Source organism: Poecilia formosa, unplaced genomic scaffold (genome assembly GCF_000485575.1).
Source record: "Poecilia formosa unplaced genomic scaffold, Poecilia_formosa-5.1.2 Scaffold282, whole genome shotgun sequence".
NCBI lineage: Eukaryota > Metazoa > Chordata > Actinopteri > Cyprinodontiformes > Poeciliidae > Poecilia > Poecilia formosa.
In genome coordinates, this window is record NW_006800221.1 from 809,708 (window position 1) to 827,436 (window position 17,729).

The window sequence follows — 17,729 nt, forward strand, 5'->3', positions numbered from 1 at the left end:
ATACTCAAGATTGTCCATAATTTTTTATTTTATTTTGTAGAGGATTATTCTTCGCACAATAATCTCCAGAGGTTCAACAGTAGTTCTCAGATTAAGTAATAAAAGGTTCAGTGAACTTTATTTTATTTTTTACTTTTTTCAGCTACACAAACAGCTGTTAGTGTGGTGACACCACTAACAGCTGGCTATGAGAAGTTTAGCACAAGCCTCCTATTACAAGACTTCCTATACATCTTCTACATAAAAATCCTAGACTTTTCAAGACTTAAATTTCCAGAGTTCTGAATGTATTATTTCATAATCTAAAATAAAAAGTTTACATGCAAGTAATGGCAGATGGTTCTACAGCAGGCTCACAAAAAAAAAAGAAAACACATTAAAGAAAACATTTAAATAAATGCCACATCAAGTTATTTACTTGTGGTAATTTTGTGGCTATTTTGAAAATAATTTCTCAAATTCTCACTTATTTAATAGGGATGTTTACGCTTTTGAGATTCACTGCCGCTTCCAGACTTGTGCACATTTGATTCAAGTGGAAACTTAATATTTATCACCAACAATGAAATGGTATAGAAAAGAAGTCAATCGAGCTCCAACTATGTACAAGGCAACTTTGTTAAGGTTTTATTTTTGAAACCTACAAACAAAACTTTTAGGTAAATGTGAAATATTATACACATATTATATGTAGTATGACAAAATAAAAGCAAAGAGGCTTTAGCTAGACAATAACTCCTTTACTTTTGTTAAAATAAACACATTTCACAGCCAAGATTTCACTCATATTCAGCATATGCAAAAATGTAATTTTATTACGGAGCACACTGTATACCATTCCTGAACTTCTCTTCCTCTAAACTGCTGCTTTCTTCAAGTCCTCGGGCAGCACTCTGCCCTTCTTCCTCGCTTTGTTCTTCTTCTTCTCCATCTTAGCCTGCTTTTGTTTCTGGAGGTTCTTCCTCCTCTTGTCCTGTCTTTGCTGCATCTTCTCAATCACGTTCTCGCTTCGATTAGTCCACTTCTTCTTCCTCTGCGCACGCCTCTTCTCCTTCCTCTTCAAGGAGGCGCGCAGTTGGTCTTCGTCATCCTTGATCTTGATGCCCTCGGCCTTGTAGAGCATGTTGGTCCATTTGATCTTGTTTTCCAACTCGGAGGCCTTCGCCTCGTCTTTCTCCCTCAGCCGCTCCAGCTTCTCTTTGCGAGCCTCCACTCGGCTCAAAAGCTGCTTGTAGTTCCTCCCGGTCAGTGGCGTTATTTTACCTTTTTCGCTTTTCTTCTTCTTAATTTTTGCCTGGAATTTGGTTTCATAGCCCTCGTCCACCGTCTCTACTTTGTTAAAGACAATAGCCGACGTAACCCTTTTTTCCGTGGCAGGAGCGATCGGTTCTTCTTTTATCTCCACAGGCTGTTCCTGACCGCTTTGTTCTGCAAGCTTCTTCAACAGAAACTCTTTCCTCTTCCTCTTCTTGCGCTCCCGTTCCATCTTTCGCTTTGCGCGCTTTGCCTTAACGGCTTCTGATAATGCATCCTGTGGAGCTCCCTGTTTAAAGGAACAGGCCTGTTATTACTCCAGCAACGAGGAAAATCAAGAAAATGTTTTTGTACATATTTTTAAGCAGAAAAAAAAGGACAGAAAATAGAAGCATATAAAAGTCTCTCATGTTATTTAATATTCATCTGTGTGCTTTATTTTTCATATGAACAAACTTCATATTTGATATCTACCACACTGGTTGGCTTAGACTGAAGGCTGCATTCAGGTCTACATACCTGCCCTCTGGACTCTTCAATCTTCTCATGGAGTCTTTTGCGCAATACATCCACAGTGGAGAAGCTTGTTTCTGCACATCAAAATAAGATTAAGTGAGGACATTACTGAAATTGTTATTGAATCTCTCATAAAACCTTCTGTCCCCAGCACCTTTAGGTGTGTGCAATGTGCTTCTGTTCACACTTTGAGTAGTTGGTTTTGTCTTCCCAGGGCTTTTCGGAGCTGCTGGAGAAGGATTAGGCTTCTGTTGGGGTTTGGGAGTCTTATCAGTGCCGTTCTCTTTCAGATTCTTCTTCTTTGGTTTTTTTTTCTTCTTGCTTGGAGGATCGGTGTCACTTTTACCTTTGAAGTGAACTAAAACAGAGATAACAAATAATGAGGATCTCCTACTTTAACTGGAATACAAAACATTTCATGTTTACAGAATGCAGAAAATTTCTAAAACGCAAAGCAGAGTTTCTTTTGGCTGATTATAAGTCACAGGCCTACCACAATATGGCCAAATAAGCTTAAAGTGATTGGAGAAATGTGTTTGGCTTTTTACATATTTTGCCACATTCTAACCACAAACCTCAATGTCTATTACTTCATTATTTGTCTGCCCATGTTCTTCAGAAAATGTGAATAATCTATGATTAAAGTATGTTTTAACAGTTTAGTGCAGACAAATGGATTACAAGTAAAAACAGATTAAAGCATATAATCTTGATATTTTAAATTTTGTTTCACAGAGCTAAATAACTTCTACACAGCGCCACTTATGGTAAACCATGGTAATGCATCCAAAATTAATGACACGCTTCGTACTTAACGAGCTTTTTGAGGCAATTATGCGCAAGTCATAGCAGTAGATAGTGCAATGTAAAAATGTGTGTATATATAGTCAAGTCTTAATAAGTTTATAGGGCTGTATTACCAAACGCCCTCTTCGTTGGCTCCTCTCTCTGAGAAATGACTTTACTTGCAAGTACTTGCAAGTAAGAGTCCTTGGCGGCGAGGTCCATGTCTTCACCTAAACCGAGGTTCCGTACTGAATCAGCTGATTACAGTCAGAAATAAATATCTGGATTAAAACTATCAGCACATTTCTTCACACACGTGGATTAAAAACAAACGGGACGAAGTGATGTTGAACCCGGAAGGAGTAACACCAAAAATCATCCCCCTACGTGTCCTAAACAGGAAGAAATAAAGTCAGTTATGTAGTTAGCGTCGGCTTGTTTTCTTCGGCTGTAAAAACACTTGTTTTCGTCAATGTTTAGGCCCAACATGGCTTCTCTGAAATCCCTGCTGGCTTTATCCAACAGGCTTCTTCCGACATTAAGAAAGCAGGCAAGTTTCTATGTCATATTCATAATTTTATTCTCCAGTGAAACTGTGAATGTCATGCTTACCTGTAGAAAAGTGAGTTCAGTCTGGGTTTGCATCCTTGCAGACTCCTGTCACTAACATCAAGAGGACTTTCTTCCTTCCAGCACTCTTCAAACGCGCAGATGGTGATGTAGTTACTGTCTCTAGCCTACTCGTATGTGGGGTTCCATTTGTGTCAAAAATAAGTAGAAGTCATATGATTAGATGTTTTTGACACAAATGGAACCTCACACTCCTACAGTGAAAGCTCGCATAATGTACTGAAAATTGAGCGACTTTTAATTAAGTTATGCATGTGTTTATTCATAGTATTTCATCAAATATTTACTTTTTAAACTTTTAATTTACCTGTTTATTAATTTAAATTATTATAGTCCTATTTATTTTAATGTATTCAAACAGCTATTTATCTGTATTTATCAAACTACGCATTTAATTCTTACCAATTTATTCAGCTGGTTATACATCTAGTTTTTTTTATCAGTTCTGTTGAAGCGTTTCAGTTTAATGGAAAAGTGTCTGTGTTGCTGTAAATGTCCAGGCAGGTTTGTTATCTTTGGTCGAAAGTGCAGTTCTACTGCAGCCGATGCAGAGAAAAGTGAGGACGCCTTCCTGAAGTGGTTCCTGCTGCTCATCCCTGCAGCCACCTTTGGCTTGGGTACATGGCAGGTACCACTTGATCCTAAAATGAAGGATGTATTCCTTTTGCTTTGCTTTGTTAGTGAGATTAAGGTGAATTTTGTGTTGACTCAGATTGCTTTCTTTTTCTAAAGGTGAAAAGGCGTCAGTGGAAGATGGGTTTAATCAATGAACTGAGACGCCTCACCACAGCGGAGCCTATTCCTCTTCCTCCTGAGTTAGTAACTGAACTCACTTTCTTTGCAAACACTAAGGATTAAACTGATTTAATGAAGAAAAAAAAAGCACCAATACACACCAAAAAATTACCACCATGCCAAAATACAACTTCTTTCTTGGGATGCTAACAAAGTACTCTTCTGCATGAATTGTATTCATCGTTGTGAAGGTATTCTTGTCATTTCAATCTCTGTATCTTAGTCCTCTTGAAGTGAACAAGCTGGAGTACAGAAGGGTGAAAGTTCGCGGGCACTATGATCACTCTCAGGAGCTGTACATCATGCCGCGCTCGCCTGTCGACCCGGAGAAAGAGGCCAGGGAGGCAGGAAGCCTGTCCTCGAGTGGAGAGATTGGAGCCAACGTCATCACCCCCTTTCATTGCTCTGACCTTGGGTAAAAATAACAGCAAACTAATAAGGTATAACTACATGATACAGGATCTAACTGATGTTGTATGCTGTTCACGCCACTGCAGCATCAAAATCCTGGTCAACAGAGGATACGTACCAAAGCAGAAAATACGACCGGAGACCAGAATGAAGGGGCAGGTTAGTGTTTTAAATTGGGTTACTAATCAAAGGCCAGCAGGGTTTATACAACTTAACTCTTCCCTGTGATGAGGTTTTAATCACAAAATTAAATCTTTTGTATAAGAAACTTTAGCCCAGTTTTGCTTATTTCCTGTAGGTGGAGGATGAGGTGGAGGTGGTGGGGGTCGTCAGGCTGACAGAAACGCGCAAACCTTTTGTACCAAACAACGACGAAGAGAAAAATCGCTGGCATTACCGTGACCTGGAGGCCATGTCTCGCATCACTGGGGCTGCTCCCATCTTGATCGACGCTGACTTCAGTAAGAACCTAAGCTGTAGTGAGAGCAGAGTTCACCCCTCACACATTAGCAACACATTTACTAATTCAAAGGGGTTTGTGTGACACAGAAAGCACTATTCCAGGGGGACCAGTCGGAGGACAGACCCGGGTCACACTGAGAAATGAACACATGCAATACATCGTAACTTGGTATGCGAGAGCCTCTTCACTTAGATCCGATATCTTGAACTAGTTATTAATGACTTATTGCATATCCCCTTTTCTTTTCCAGGTATGGTTTGTGTGCAGCTACTTCCTATATGTGGTATGCAAAGTTCATCAAGAAGATTAAATTGTAATCATGCATCGCTGAAAATTATGTTACACAGCAATTCTCGAGGATGTTGACCATCAATGCATTATTGTCCATGTAGCCAAGAATACAAATAAATATCTTATGAGTACTTTTTGTTTCCAAGTTGAAATCTTATCTAGCAAAACAATTATGCTAGAGATTCAAAGGGCTGGTATAAAAGTATAGTTTCTGCATGTCCAGGTAACTTCCATGGTGGACATTTTAGGATTATATGCACATCTTCAAAAGGAATGAGCTCGTAGAAAATTGAATTTTTACTACTAAAAAAATAATGCAGTTCCTGGAGTTTGTTTTTTTTTTTTGCCAGTCCACAACTTACTCTTTTAAATATCTCCTGTATTGCTCAGCAACTGGCACCCAAAATACACAGTGCATATTTTAAATCTTAAACTTGTATCGAAAATCTGAACATGTAGGACTGTTGAACATTGCAAAATCTTGCTTTATACCACCACAAACCATATCGACTTGACAAAACCAGGAATTGCAAGGCTTCTATAGGAATGTTTTAAAACAAAAATTGCTTTAAGAACTACAATTCACTAACTTTTCTCTCCATTGAGTTAACTCAATCACTTTTCAGTGGCTTTGTTACACCAGAAGATGCATCATTTAGGATCCAAACTGCTCATTTAATATTTATAAGCTTACTTCAAAATTCCTGATCAAATCAACTTTCACAATCTTTTAGATGCTTCTTTGAACATGTAGAAAATATTTGGTTAAACCTTGGTGCATATTTTCATTCTTTAACAGCAACAATTGAAAAAGTGCCACATTCAGACTTAATAAACACAAAGTCACTTGTATTAGAACATACATTTTTATTCCAAACATTTTAACCAAGCTTGGTTGCCAGTTCCTTGGCCTTAGCCTTCTCCAGCTTAGTGAAGCGGGCTGTGGATTTGGGGCCCAGGATATTACCTCCCCAGTGACGACGGATCTGTAAAAACAATTCAAGTCATTTAAAATTAGCTCTCTCTTAGGTGCATATTTATAAAACAAAGACCAGAAGTTACAGCTTACCTCCTCATATCTGTCATTGTAGTTGGTCTTGATGGCTTCCACAAGCTTAGCCAGGGCACCTTTATCCTCACTGAGAAAGAGAGAAACATGACTCAATACTGAATGGCTTTAGAGCAAAAAGCACCACAGCAGTACATACAACCTTGTTAATCATTTTAGTACAAAATAAACTTAATGAATCATTCATCTAGAATGTAAATTAGAAAAACAGTTTGAGCTGTTTTCATGAGAAGTGACATTAAAAATCAACCTAAACTCTCAAATAAAAACCTGGAAATAATTTACTTTATGACACTTACGGGTTAACCTGTGTGAATGCAAATGAAGTACACGTTTTCCTGTGCACCAGTCTTCCCAGTCTGGCCTTGCCCTTCACAATGCAGTATGGGACACCCATCTTACGGCAGAGAGCAGGAAGGAAGACCACAAGCTGGAAAACCAGGACACATGTAAAAGCCGTTAAAAATGCACATAGTTCAAGTTGGTGTGTAATCGAGATTAACTCTTTAAAAGGTCACTGCTCAGGGTTAAAAAGCTCGTAAGTTTTGATCCACATAAAGGATTCAGGTGAAGAAATTCAAACATCATTGCCAGTGATCACCTTCATTGTTAACCCAAATTTTCTCCAAGTCTTACCTCAATTGGATCCACATCATGAGCGATGACGACCAGCTGAGCCTTCTTGTTCTCCACCAGAGAGGTAACGGTATTCACACCTGGAGATAAAACAGAAAAAAATGTAACTTCTGATATGCCAGCACACAAAAAGAAAAAAAAAAAAATCTGTGGCCAATGCTCAGGGTTAAAAAGCTCAAAAAGCATCAAGATAGATTTCAGGTGAAGAAATTCAAGTCATCACTGCATCATGGCCAAGTTGGATAAAGCTGAATATCTTGAAATGCCCAATATTTTCAAAGGATTATCTTATTGTCTAGTTTAACATTTAGCATTATTTTGTAGACGTTTGTTTGCATAACTCTTGTACACCTCACCTGCACGGAGGACAGGAGGCCTCTTGGTGGGGGTGTCTCCCTTCCCGGCTGCCTTCTGCTCAGCACGGGCCAACAGCCTCTTCTTCTTCTCCTGCTTGGTCTCTGGTCTGTACTTGTGGGCCAGCTTAAACAGCTGGGTGGCTGGAGCAGGGAACAATACATTCAGTTAAAAGAATAAAAATAAATAAAGGCAAAAACGTCACAAATTAGAAAGAGTTTCAGCTGAATGCATCAGTGATCTTGGTGGAAATGTCATCACAGTCAGATAGCAAATATTTCACATCATTTGCAAAGAAACAGTGAAGAATTCATCTATTGACAAGGTTTATACAAGGCAATATTTTACAAATATTCCCTTTCTGACCCGTTTTTCTTTTATGGAAAACCCCCCCCCAAAAAAAACAGGTCAAACCTAAAAAAGTTGAAAATGTAAACAGACAAGAAAAACTCAATGCATCTCTACAGTATGGTTTCTTTGAGCTCCAAGTTTAGACGAAGTACAAATCCAAATGTTTATAATCTTACCCGTCTGGCGGTCCAGAGCCTGGGTGAACTGGTTGATTGCAGGGGGAACCTTCAGACGCTTGTACAGAATGGAGCGTTGCCTCTGCAGGCGAACGTAACGAGGCCATTTCACAAAGCGTGTAAGGTCACGCTTTGGCTGGATGTCCTGGCCTGTGGACAAGCAAACAAAAAGTTTTACTTCCAACAGTTCAGAGCATTATCTGCTTCGTCACCCGTTACATCGAGCGTGCATCAGCGATCTTGGTGGGAGATTGTCATCACGGATGTTAAGATAGCAAATATTCTTTTACATCATCTGCACCATAAGTGTATCTATTAGCCCCAATGGAAAAAAACTTCTACAAAAAAGCTGAATACTCACCGATGCCAAAGTTCTTTGGCCTCTTTTCAAAGAGGGGGTTGACTACTTTCTTGGGCTCATGTTTTTTGGCCACAGAAGGGGCAGGTGCCACCTTCTTCCCCTTAGCCTTCTTTCCCTTAGGCTGGCAAGACAGGAAAAAAATAAAAATATTAGTGATAAACTTAAAGTATCAAGTTTAGAAGTTTCAAACCATATCTTAAAATGAATTACAAGAAAAAAAAGCCTCAGGTGTGCTAATTTGATTCAGCACACCTGAATCAAATCTGGCTATCAACTACACTGTAGAGCCTGACAACAGAGTCTAAACTTGTGGATTCAAGTGTGTTGGAAAAGGGAAATCCTTCCCAGGACAAGACACTGCTGATTCAGAGGACTATAATACATAGTGTTCAATTATATTTTGAACACTGTAGTACACGTAGTGTTTCAAAGGCAATTTAAAAAATGGATGAAATTAGCTCATCGCTCAAATTCATTTAGGGATAAGGAGCCAACTACATTGCCAAACGGCATCACTGCATGAAATACATTCATTAAATGATTCATGGGAAACTAACCTTGCTAGTTTAAAATGTAAGGAATTTGACAAATTCCTTAAATATGTTAAAGTTAAAGAATGTATCCGGCAAACCTACATTACACTAGCACTGTGGCCCATCATGCACTGCTAGCAACTGCTAGGTCGACGCTAAGGCCCCATTAGCCAACGCTATTAGCTTAACGTAACCGGAGACTGTCAACTTGGACAATATACAAGTTCATCTGATCTTTTACTAGTTTTAAGTAACAACTCGTATATTAAAATAAAATGAAAATACCGAAACCCCCGTTCCCGTTTTGCACTAGTTTCTATTTGGCCAATACAGCACTGCTCATACCGGCTACACTTGTAACTTCAACCGGGTTTTAATCACAAATTGCAGCATACAAACCCACAATATCCTCACTATATTAACAACAAGGCTTAAATGACTTTAAAATGATATTTTGAAATATAATAAGAATCATAAAGACAAGGATGCAAGCAGATACAGCAACATAAGTATTCTGGCTGAAGAGGCAAACATGTACCTACCATGTCGGTTCAGGCAGAAAGGAAGACCGGAGGTTGTGGGTAGGGTAAAATACCGCGAGATTTCCAACGCGACTACGTGTGCGTAGGAGCGGGTTTGAGTGGTGCTGATTTGGAGTCAGTTTCTTCTCTTGTGATTGGCTGAAGACTATTGATTGAACTAATGGGAAACAGACCCAGAATCAGTTATCAGTGTTAAAATAGGCTTTCTTTATTTAAATATATTTTCATTTACAAATTTAGAGCGAGCTTAATATTTTGGTTGTCAGTCGCTCACCTATTTCGCATCCTCAGTAGCCATACTCTTGGTTTCTTAAACTACTCTTGTCAGATCTTCTCATTAGAAGAAAACAAAGGAAAGTTAGACGAAAACAAGGATTTTGATTTGTTATTCCTTGGAGTTCGAACATCCAACAAAATGTGTAAGCTAAGCATATAGTTCTTTTCAAAATATTAGTCCTAGAAGCATTTGTATTTGATGTGTCTAATATTATACTAATTTATTTATTATATCAAGTCTTAATAACAAAGCATCCTTCATAATTACTGGCAACCCTGATAACAATATGTAAAACACCTAGAGTATGTTACCTTTTCAAAAATATGTTTTTTCTATATTTCTTAAAACTGTCACCAATTTACTATTACATTTATCCACCTTCATTGATTGGCCATGCTAACTAGCCATAGTGTTTTTGGCAGACTGTGTTACGGTGAACCAGCTGTGGAGTGAGGGGATCTGCACATGCCTGATTGACAGCGCTAAAACCCTCCTTCTGGTTCTGATTGGTTGGTTCTGACTGAGTCGTTTCTGCAGTTGGTTCTGTGAGCAATAGGATAAGGCAGAGAATCTATTTTTTTCCCCGCAGATTATCTATCTTACTGTCATGATAAGATCATAATTTTTTAACAAATAGGTTAAAAAAATAAACACACTGCAGCTTTAAGGGGGGCAGGAGGTCATTATGTAAAATCGACTTTTTTTTTTTTTTTTTAGCTTTACATCATATCATAATTTTACTCCCTCACCCAAAACATAGAGTGTTGCTGTGATTCTTTCATGCATCTCTGAGAAATCATTTAGTCTCCTGTGGCAGACATTTGGGGTGCATAAACACTTGCTCTCACCAAGCGCTGCCTTTTCTACGCAGCACCTTTTCAGAGCTGCAGTGTCCTCCAAGTACTGAGCTCGTCATAGCTACTTCTTAATGCAAAAATCCTACGAATGTTGTTAAAGGCTGAATGGAGAAGTGTTTTCCTAAATGTTGACTTAAAAACCTTAGGTTTTGCAATTTAATGCCTTGAAATTGGGCTGTGTCTCTTTAAGAAACACCTACTATTCTTTCTGACACTGCCTAATGTCATCACAACAATGCTTCTCATTATACTCATTATATTATATCGTTCTTAGGAGCATTGGACTGAGAAGTAGTACATATGATGAGTTCAGCAGCTGCCATGGGAGATTCAAGGATTCCTCAAATATGCATGAAAGAATCACAATAACTCCCAGGTATGTTTTTTTTTTTCAATTAAAATAATATTTTGACACCATTAACGCTCAAAAACGTCAATTTAACATAATAACCTCCTTTAATAGTTAAGTTTAAATTTTACTTATCAGAAAATCTTTTGGTCATGGGAGAGAGTTATCATTATTCAGGTCAGGAGGACCTTAATGTATGTCAGTCAATGCACAAGCAGGACCCATTTAAGCGACGTACAAAATCACTTAACTTCCGTAAATAAGTTACGAAGAACTAAAAGAACGTGCATTTTATGTATCTGTTTATGTGCCGTTTTCTTTTCTTTTGTCTTGTAAATAATAATAATTTTAATAATTAATTATTTGGAGTTGAAGTGGTCAGGTTTACCCGCTCTACCCCGACGCTCCTGCTGCTTGCGTCATGCCGTGCCATGCGTGCGGTTCCTCGGCTCTGCGGATGGTGAGGGAGGGGGGGCAGTTGGAGGATGGTGGGCCAGGGTACAGCGTCGCTCGGTCAGCTCCTCTTCTAGCTAGCACACCGTCAGCTGCTTACACTCAAAGCGAGGCTTTTTTGTGTGTGCGGACATGAGATATTACCATCTTGACAGCGGCAGCTGCTGCTATTCTGTTATTATGAGGCGTTAATAACAGCTGTCATCGCTGGAGAAAGGAGCTCTTTCTCTTCTTTCGTGAGTAAACACCCGGGCCTGTCTCTTTGCTGAGCTGTCAGCCTCTGCACATACGTTTAGGTTTCAACTTAGAATGTATTTTTTAAATATATATTTACATCACATATGTTTGTGCTGTCAAGAGGCAGGGTTTGTGTGATGTCTGTGCTCCCAGCTAGCTGAATTGCAACAGCCTCTTAGGAAATATGTTTTTTGTTTTTTTTTCTTATACAGACGTATCTGTTAGGATACGTCCTAGTGGAGACAGCGAGTACAATGGCAGAGCCAGACGTTTGTCCTCACCTGGACTCAATAGGAGAGGTCACCAAAGAGGACCTTCTCCAGAAATCCAAGGTGGGTGTAAATTAATTTATTGGTGCAAGTCATTGGCTGTGTGTGAATCATTGTGTCATAACTAACACACACCTCTTCTTAACGTTCTTGTATAATAAGCTCTGCAATATTTTGTTGTTGCATTTAGTTGATTGGAACCCACTCTGTTGCTGTTTTTTGTAGGGAACTTGCCAGTCATGTGGAGCTGGAGGTCCCAACTTATGGGCCTGTCTGCAGGTAATTTTATGAAATTGTGTCTGTGAGTCTTGCGTAACACATGTGTGCTCCAGCAGCAGCCGGTGTTGCACTTACTGTACATTATCTTGCATTAGAAAGGCAGGTGTTTGCTAAATAAATAATGATGGTGTGATGCATTAATGTAATTGAAAAGTGCTGCTTTTTCTGGCATAGAAGCTGAAAGGTATAAGTAATTTTGTACTTTGTGTGGCAGTACAACATTCAGAATGTGTTTTTGTTTTTTTAGAGTGACTGTTCGTATGTTGGTTGTGGAGAGTCCTACGCCGATCACAGCACTCTGCATGCACAGGTAAAAACATCTGATGATGATTGGTCTAATCCATGTAATCCAGAACAAAAAAAAAAACATACAGAATTTGTTTTTGTATTGTGTACAAATGTGAAATGTTAAATTGTTTCACAAGCCACTGAAACATTTTGTTTCTGGTGTTTTTCTTTAGGCTAAAAAGCACAACCTGACAGTGAACCTAACAACCTTCAGGATCTGGTGTTACGTGTGTGAGCGGGAGGTGTTTTTGGATCAGAGGCCGGCGCTGGTCCCTGTTCCGGTTGCGTCCCACCACTGCAAAGCTGCAGAGCAGGTGCAAATTGTGGCCAAGATACCGAATTACTTTGTTACCTCCAGTCTGCTCGGTGCATAAAGAAACTCATGCATTCTTTTTTCCACAGGAAGCTGCTGTCCAGTCAGCAGGTCACCCTCTGAAAGCAGTACCGATTGCTGTTGCGGAAGAAGATGGCTCAGAATCAGAGGAGGATGAGCTGAAGCCAAGAGGTGCAAAAAATTGTCTTGGCATCAACAATTCATTCAAATCTTACTAATTTCCAACTAAACTTCCAAAAGTAAATATTGAAGGAAAAAAAACAAAACAAACGTTTGTGTGTGCGTGCGTGTGTGTGTGTGTGTGTGTGTGTTCATAGCTAAGTTAAAGAAGTTCATGGGTCTTGCCCTTGTTGCCTCTAGGCTTGACAGGAATGAAGAATATTGGAAACTCCTGCTACATGAATGCTGCCCTGCAGGCCTTGTCCAACTGGTGGGTTCACCTCCAACTTGCCCAGTCATCAGGGATGAGCCTCGCTTTAGAATCTTGTTTTGTATTTTTTGAGCTAAAGCGGTCCTCCTAAATTTAACACTGCATACTTTTTGTTCTCCAGCCCTCCGCTCACCCAGTTTTTCCTGGACTGCAGCGGCTTGGTCCGGACCGACAAGAAACCGGCTCTGTGTAAGAGCTACCAGAAACTCATCTCAGAGCTCTGGCACAAGAAACGGTACAAAGCCACGTCCAACTTTCTAAGCTTATTCGCTTTTGTTTACTTAAATATTTCTCACATGCCTTTTCCACTTTCAGGCCCAGTTATGTTGTTCCGACCAGCTTGTCCCACGGCATCAAACTGGTAAACCCCATGTTTCGAGGTTATGCTCAGCAGGTGAGCACGCAGCAAGTAATTGAACTTTGATTTCTACTCCAATGGAATACTGCAACGCTGGTTTTCTAAGTCAAATGATTCTCAAACTCTAGATTTATGTGTTTTTGTCAAAAACTACTCTAGTTCACCTTAACTGACCGATAACAGCCACATCCCAAGAAGGAAGATTGAGTTAAAAAAACCAAACATGTTTTACCTTTTAGTTCTTTTAGTTTCACTTAGCAGTTTAACAATTTTGGCCTTTCGAAAGGACCAATTTTAATAACCTGTTTTTTTTTTAAGGAAATCATTTCTACCTTCTTCTTTCAGACGTATTTCCCGCAGCTTTAAATGCATTTTTTTGCACAAAATAGGGAAAAGAGTAAAGCAAAACAGACTTGAGTATAAAAATTACAAATGCTTACATTTTCTGTCCTAAAAGTCCTCTAAATGAAATGTAAATTTTTCAGGGATTTAAAACGGTCCTTGAAACATCTCCTGTACGGAGGTATAGCTAGGGACCTTCAGACACAATTAAATGCAATATCGAGAGTATGATATACTGATATTATCTCATTCAGAATAAACAGTGAGCAAAAATCCTTGTGACTTTATTTGGTTTTCTGGGATAGATAAGGCCTTATGAACTCTATTAGACTACAAAAGCATTTTGTTCTTTTGATGCATGTCAAACAAAGATGCTTTTCAGCTGAAACTAGAAGGAACAGAGAAAAGACTGTTATTGTTGTATTACAGGAGTTTATGTATTTAATCTCATATTTTACAGAGAAAATAACCATAGTGAATTGAACCAGCTTTTTTACACTGAAATCCCAGAGTTGAGCCTGCACTAAGACAAGAAATCTTACTTATATTTGACCAAAAAGTCATTATTATTATCAATTTTTAACGTAGTGCATGTATTTCCAATTGTGTTTCATTCATTATTTGTTTTATTTGTGGCAGTTTTTAAGTCCTTTATAGTTTTCAGAAGGAAACAATTTCTTGCTGCAGAAAGGATGTCCATGTGTTGTTTTTTTTTCTAATGTCTTGTGGAACAGCCATTTTCGGGGTTTATATTTCTTCTCTGCAGAAGCCCAGCTTCCGCTGAGGAAGCCGCAGTCATCGTTCTAATATTCCCGTCTCTACAGGACACCCAGGAGTTCCTGCGCTGTCTGATGGACCAGTTGCACGAGGAGCTGAAGGAGCCGCTGACAGAGTGCAGCATGAGCGGGGAGGGGAGCGACGTGGACGAGAGGCGGGACGGAGACCGCTCCCCTTCCGAAGACGAGTTCCTGTCCTGCGACTCCGGCTCCAGCAGTGACCGGGGGGAGGGCGGCGGCCTCGGGGAGGGCGAGCTCTTCCTGCAGGACGAGTGCGATGGGTTTAGGTCCCCGTCTGCGGGAGTGGGTTCGGGGATGGTGATCTCGGAGAAGGAGAGGCTGAAGGAGAGGAGGGTGTCCGGCTCCCCCCTGCGGGGCGGCTCACAGGAGATGGACGAGGACGCAGACGTTGACACGGCGGCGGAGGACGGGGCTCCCGAGAGGGGGGAGGAAGAGCCACCTGCGCCGACCGCAAACGCTGACGTCCAGGAGGACAACCAGACATCTACTGCAGCGCAGGTGCAAGGCCAGAGCAACAACACCTCAGGTAGCAGCCAGGATTTTTATTTTTTTTTATTGTTTATGTTGAGTCATCCACTTATAAATGGTTATTTTCGGCCTCTGATGTGTTGCTGTTTAAGAGCCAGACAACGAAGCATCAATGACCCAGCCGCAGTCCACCCCCTGCAGCCCTGTCCGAACCCTGCAGGAGCTGCATCCCAAGCTGTCGTCCAGTCCGCCCCGCTCCAGCCCGCTCCGCTCCGCAGGACCGGCCTACTCCTTCAAGAAAGGTGGAAACAACTTGGAGATTTTAGAACCGAGGGCTTTTGTTGCGACTTTTAATGGGTTTGATTTGGTGGGATATTTCACAGTAAATGGTGTCCAAACTTCCATTACTTGAAAATTTAAACTACTGATAGGCCACAAAATTCATGAAATGAAAAATGCAAAAATTTGTTAATTTTTTTTAGTTTTAACTGCTAATGGATAAACTTTTTTTTTTTTCTAAAATCTGTGTATCATTAAAGATCCAAAACATAAAAACGGCTTCGGACTGTAGCCAAATAGTTTATACCATTCTTAATACTAGTTAGGGGCAAACAAAATCATTTCAGGGGCCACAAAAATAAAAATAAAAATACCTCTGAAATCCTACATTCATTAAGCACATGAAAACTGGGGACCATTTTCTGTTAAGACACTTGTCAACTTATAAATGGTTATTTTCGGCCTCTGATGTGTTGCTGTTTAAGAGCCAGACAACGAAGCATCAATGACCCAGCCACAGTCCACCCCCTGCAGCCCTGTCCGAACCCTGCAGGAGCTGCATCCCAAGCTAAGACAGATTTTTTTTAAGCATAAAAAAATCACATTAGTTTAAACTGGTGAAAGTTTGCGATCTAATCATGTCTGAGCATCTACAGATATATTTGTTCCCATTTTGTCAGCTAAATACATAAATAGTTTAGATTTTTTTTTTGTCTAGGTCTTTATTTTTGAGTGGCACAAAGTACTGAGGACTGCTGTGTTTCAGGTTGCTTTAGCAGTGAAGCCTGTCCTTTAAATTAGTTGCTGCTATGGTTCTTTACATAGCTCAGCTGCTGCTCACCTCCAGGAAGAAGAAGCAGTCTCACTATCGCAGCGTCATCTCAGACATCTTCGACGGCTCCATCCTCTCCCTGGTGCAGTGTCTGACCTGCGACAGGGTGAGAAGTGCAGCATTTCAACACCAGGGGGGGCTAATCACACATGTTCCTAATTTGCTCAAAGGTTAAAATGGTTAAAGTAAGGGCTGTGTTTATTTAATGGTTAGTCACATTCAGTACTTTGCAGGATGATTCATGCTCCTAGAACTTGTCCAGTTTTTTTTTTGTTTTTTTTAGATTGCAAACAGAAGCTTTGATGCCTTTTACTGGGATTTTATGTGACTGACTAACACAAAGTGGTGCATAATTGTGAAGTGGAAGGAAAATAACACACATTAAAATTTTTGTTGTTGTTTTACAACTGAAATCTAAAAAGGTAGAGATGGATTTTTGTGGAACCACCGTTTGCTGCAGCCGCGGTTCCTTTGTGCTACGTTTGAAATCCGGAGTAACATTTTTTTGCCTCTTCTCGCAAAAGTGGTTCAGTCACACAAATACACACTTTTTCCTGTATTTTACAATTAGGCATTAACTGTGCTAGTGGGTCACATACTATCCCAGGTAGATGCATAGAAGTCTGTGGTTGTAACATTTACAAATCAGAAGAAGTTCATGGGTTGAGAATAAGCAAATATTTCCAATTTTAATGCTATTACTTAATGCTAAGTGTGGGAATTTGAATGATTGTTTACATGCCGAATCACTTTTATGTCAGAGTGTAGTGTAATGTGTAGGTGTCTGAACGCTTCCAGGTGTCCACCACAGTGGAGACCTTCCAGGACCTCTCGCTCCCCATCCCTGGTAAGGAGGACCTGGCCAAGCTCCACTCGTCCATCCACCAGAACCTGCCGGTAAAGACCGGCGTGTGTCCCGACACCTACGGCTCGCAGGGCTGGATCTCCTACATCATGGACTCCATACGCCGGTCAGCGAATCACACCGTGTCATTATTTAAGTTGGGGGGTGATGGGAATGGAAATGTGTTGGTCGGTGAAGGCACAGGATTTTATTTTGACTAGTTCAGATTCTTTATCTGATTGGAGAAATTTGACCTGCGGGTGGTATTTTCTGCAGACTGCAGGCAAGCCGCATCTTGACTCGTCGCTCTCATTTCCACACTTGGCTACGGAGAAAGGCTGCTGAAAATCAGCCGTTGCAGATTCCAGGGAAATGAACTCTGGCTGCTGCATCAAAGGGAGATGCGATAACAGAGTTTTTGTAAGCAAAATGCATGTAAGAGCACGCAGCAGTGTCGTAGGCCGAAGCGACGGCACAGGAAACAGAAACCCAAAAGATGCTTAGTCAGCTTCAATGAGATGGACCCACGGGTGCCTTTATGCTGCCTCTGGCTGTCAGGTTCCTGCAATTAGCAGTAATTGTTTTACACTTTGAGAGAAGATGTGGAGTAAAAATGGGGGGAAAGAGCTTCCGAGATTCGACAACCCACTGATGGGCACTGACAGCTGGAGAGACGTTTTATAAGGCCTGAAAGTTGCTTTTGAGTGTGATAAAGACTTAGTAGCTCGTTTGTCACTTTGCTCTGGCAACACGACGTTAAATTAGAAGTGAGTGTCGCACAGCATTTTATTTATAAAAACGATACGGTGTTTCCTTTTAGTCTTCAACTATGTGCTTCTTCGCTTTTGCCTTTAACCTACAACCATAA

General features: G+C 40.3%; 4 protein-coding genes across 6 annotated transcripts; 2 read left to right on the plus strand and 2 right to left on the minus strand.

The window, feature by feature from the left end:
- Positions 1-719: 719 nt before the first annotated feature.
- LOC103151480 (surfeit locus protein 6 homolog) lies at positions 720-2,910 on the minus strand. The gene is made up of 4 exons (XM_007571567.2): positions 2,691-2,910; positions 1,925-2,128; positions 1,774-1,844; positions 720-1,543 (listed from the first exon to the last, which is right to left on the minus strand). The coding sequence occupies exons 1-4, from the start codon at positions 2,776-2,778 to the stop codon at positions 857-859; spliced, it is 1,050 nt and encodes a 349-aa protein (XP_007571629.1). The 5' UTR covers positions 2,779-2,910; the 3' UTR covers positions 720-856.
- A 14-nt stretch (positions 2,911-2,924) lies between these two features.
- LOC103151479 (surfeit locus protein 1-like) lies at positions 2,925-5,277 on the plus strand. The gene is made up of 9 exons (XM_007571566.2): positions 2,925-3,106; positions 3,210-3,270; positions 3,687-3,814; positions 3,919-4,001; positions 4,205-4,396; positions 4,479-4,551; positions 4,691-4,853; positions 4,942-5,023; positions 5,106-5,277. Exons 1-9 carry the CDS (start codon positions 3,029-3,031, stop codon positions 5,170-5,172), a joined length of 927 nt encoding a protein of 308 aa, XP_007571628.1. The 5' UTR covers positions 2,925-3,028; the 3' UTR covers positions 5,173-5,277.
- Positions 5,278-5,992: 715 nt separating this feature from the next.
- Positions 5,993-9,265, minus strand: LOC103151481 (60S ribosomal protein L7a). The gene is made up of 8 exons (XM_007571568.2): positions 9,169-9,265; positions 8,094-8,214; positions 7,733-7,882; positions 7,208-7,348; positions 6,852-6,931; positions 6,515-6,645; positions 6,216-6,285; positions 5,993-6,132 (listed from the first exon to the last, which is right to left on the minus strand). Exons 1-8 carry the CDS (start codon positions 9,169-9,171, stop codon positions 6,028-6,030), a joined length of 801 nt encoding a protein of 266 aa, XP_007571630.1. The 5' UTR covers positions 9,172-9,265; the 3' UTR covers positions 5,993-6,027.
- A 1,781-nt stretch (positions 9,266-11,046) lies between these two features.
- On the plus strand, positions 11,047-17,527 carry LOC103151485 (ubiquitin carboxyl-terminal hydrolase 20-like). 3 transcript variants are annotated; one of them, XM_016681454.1, is made up of 13 exons: positions 11,047-11,340; positions 11,554-11,673; positions 11,836-11,889; positions 12,137-12,199; positions 12,351-12,491; positions 12,580-12,682; positions 12,872-12,941; positions 13,063-13,176; positions 13,257-13,350; positions 14,466-14,964; positions 15,059-15,208; positions 16,011-16,123; positions 16,816-17,527. In XM_016681454.1, the coding sequence occupies exons 2-13, from the start codon at positions 11,596-11,598 to the stop codon at positions 17,080-17,082; spliced, it is 1,746 nt and encodes a 581-aa protein (XP_016536940.1). In that variant the 5' UTR covers positions 11,047-11,340; positions 11,554-11,595; the 3' UTR covers positions 17,083-17,527. The 3 variants fall into 3 exon arrangements, with proteins under 3 accessions (XP_016536940.1, XP_016536941.1, XP_016536942.1); XM_016681455.1 differs by having other exon boundaries at positions 11,567-11,673; XM_016681456.1 differs by having other exon boundaries at positions 11,048-11,340; positions 13,257-13,335; positions 16,816-17,322.
- Positions 17,528-17,729: the final 202 nt, after the last annotated feature.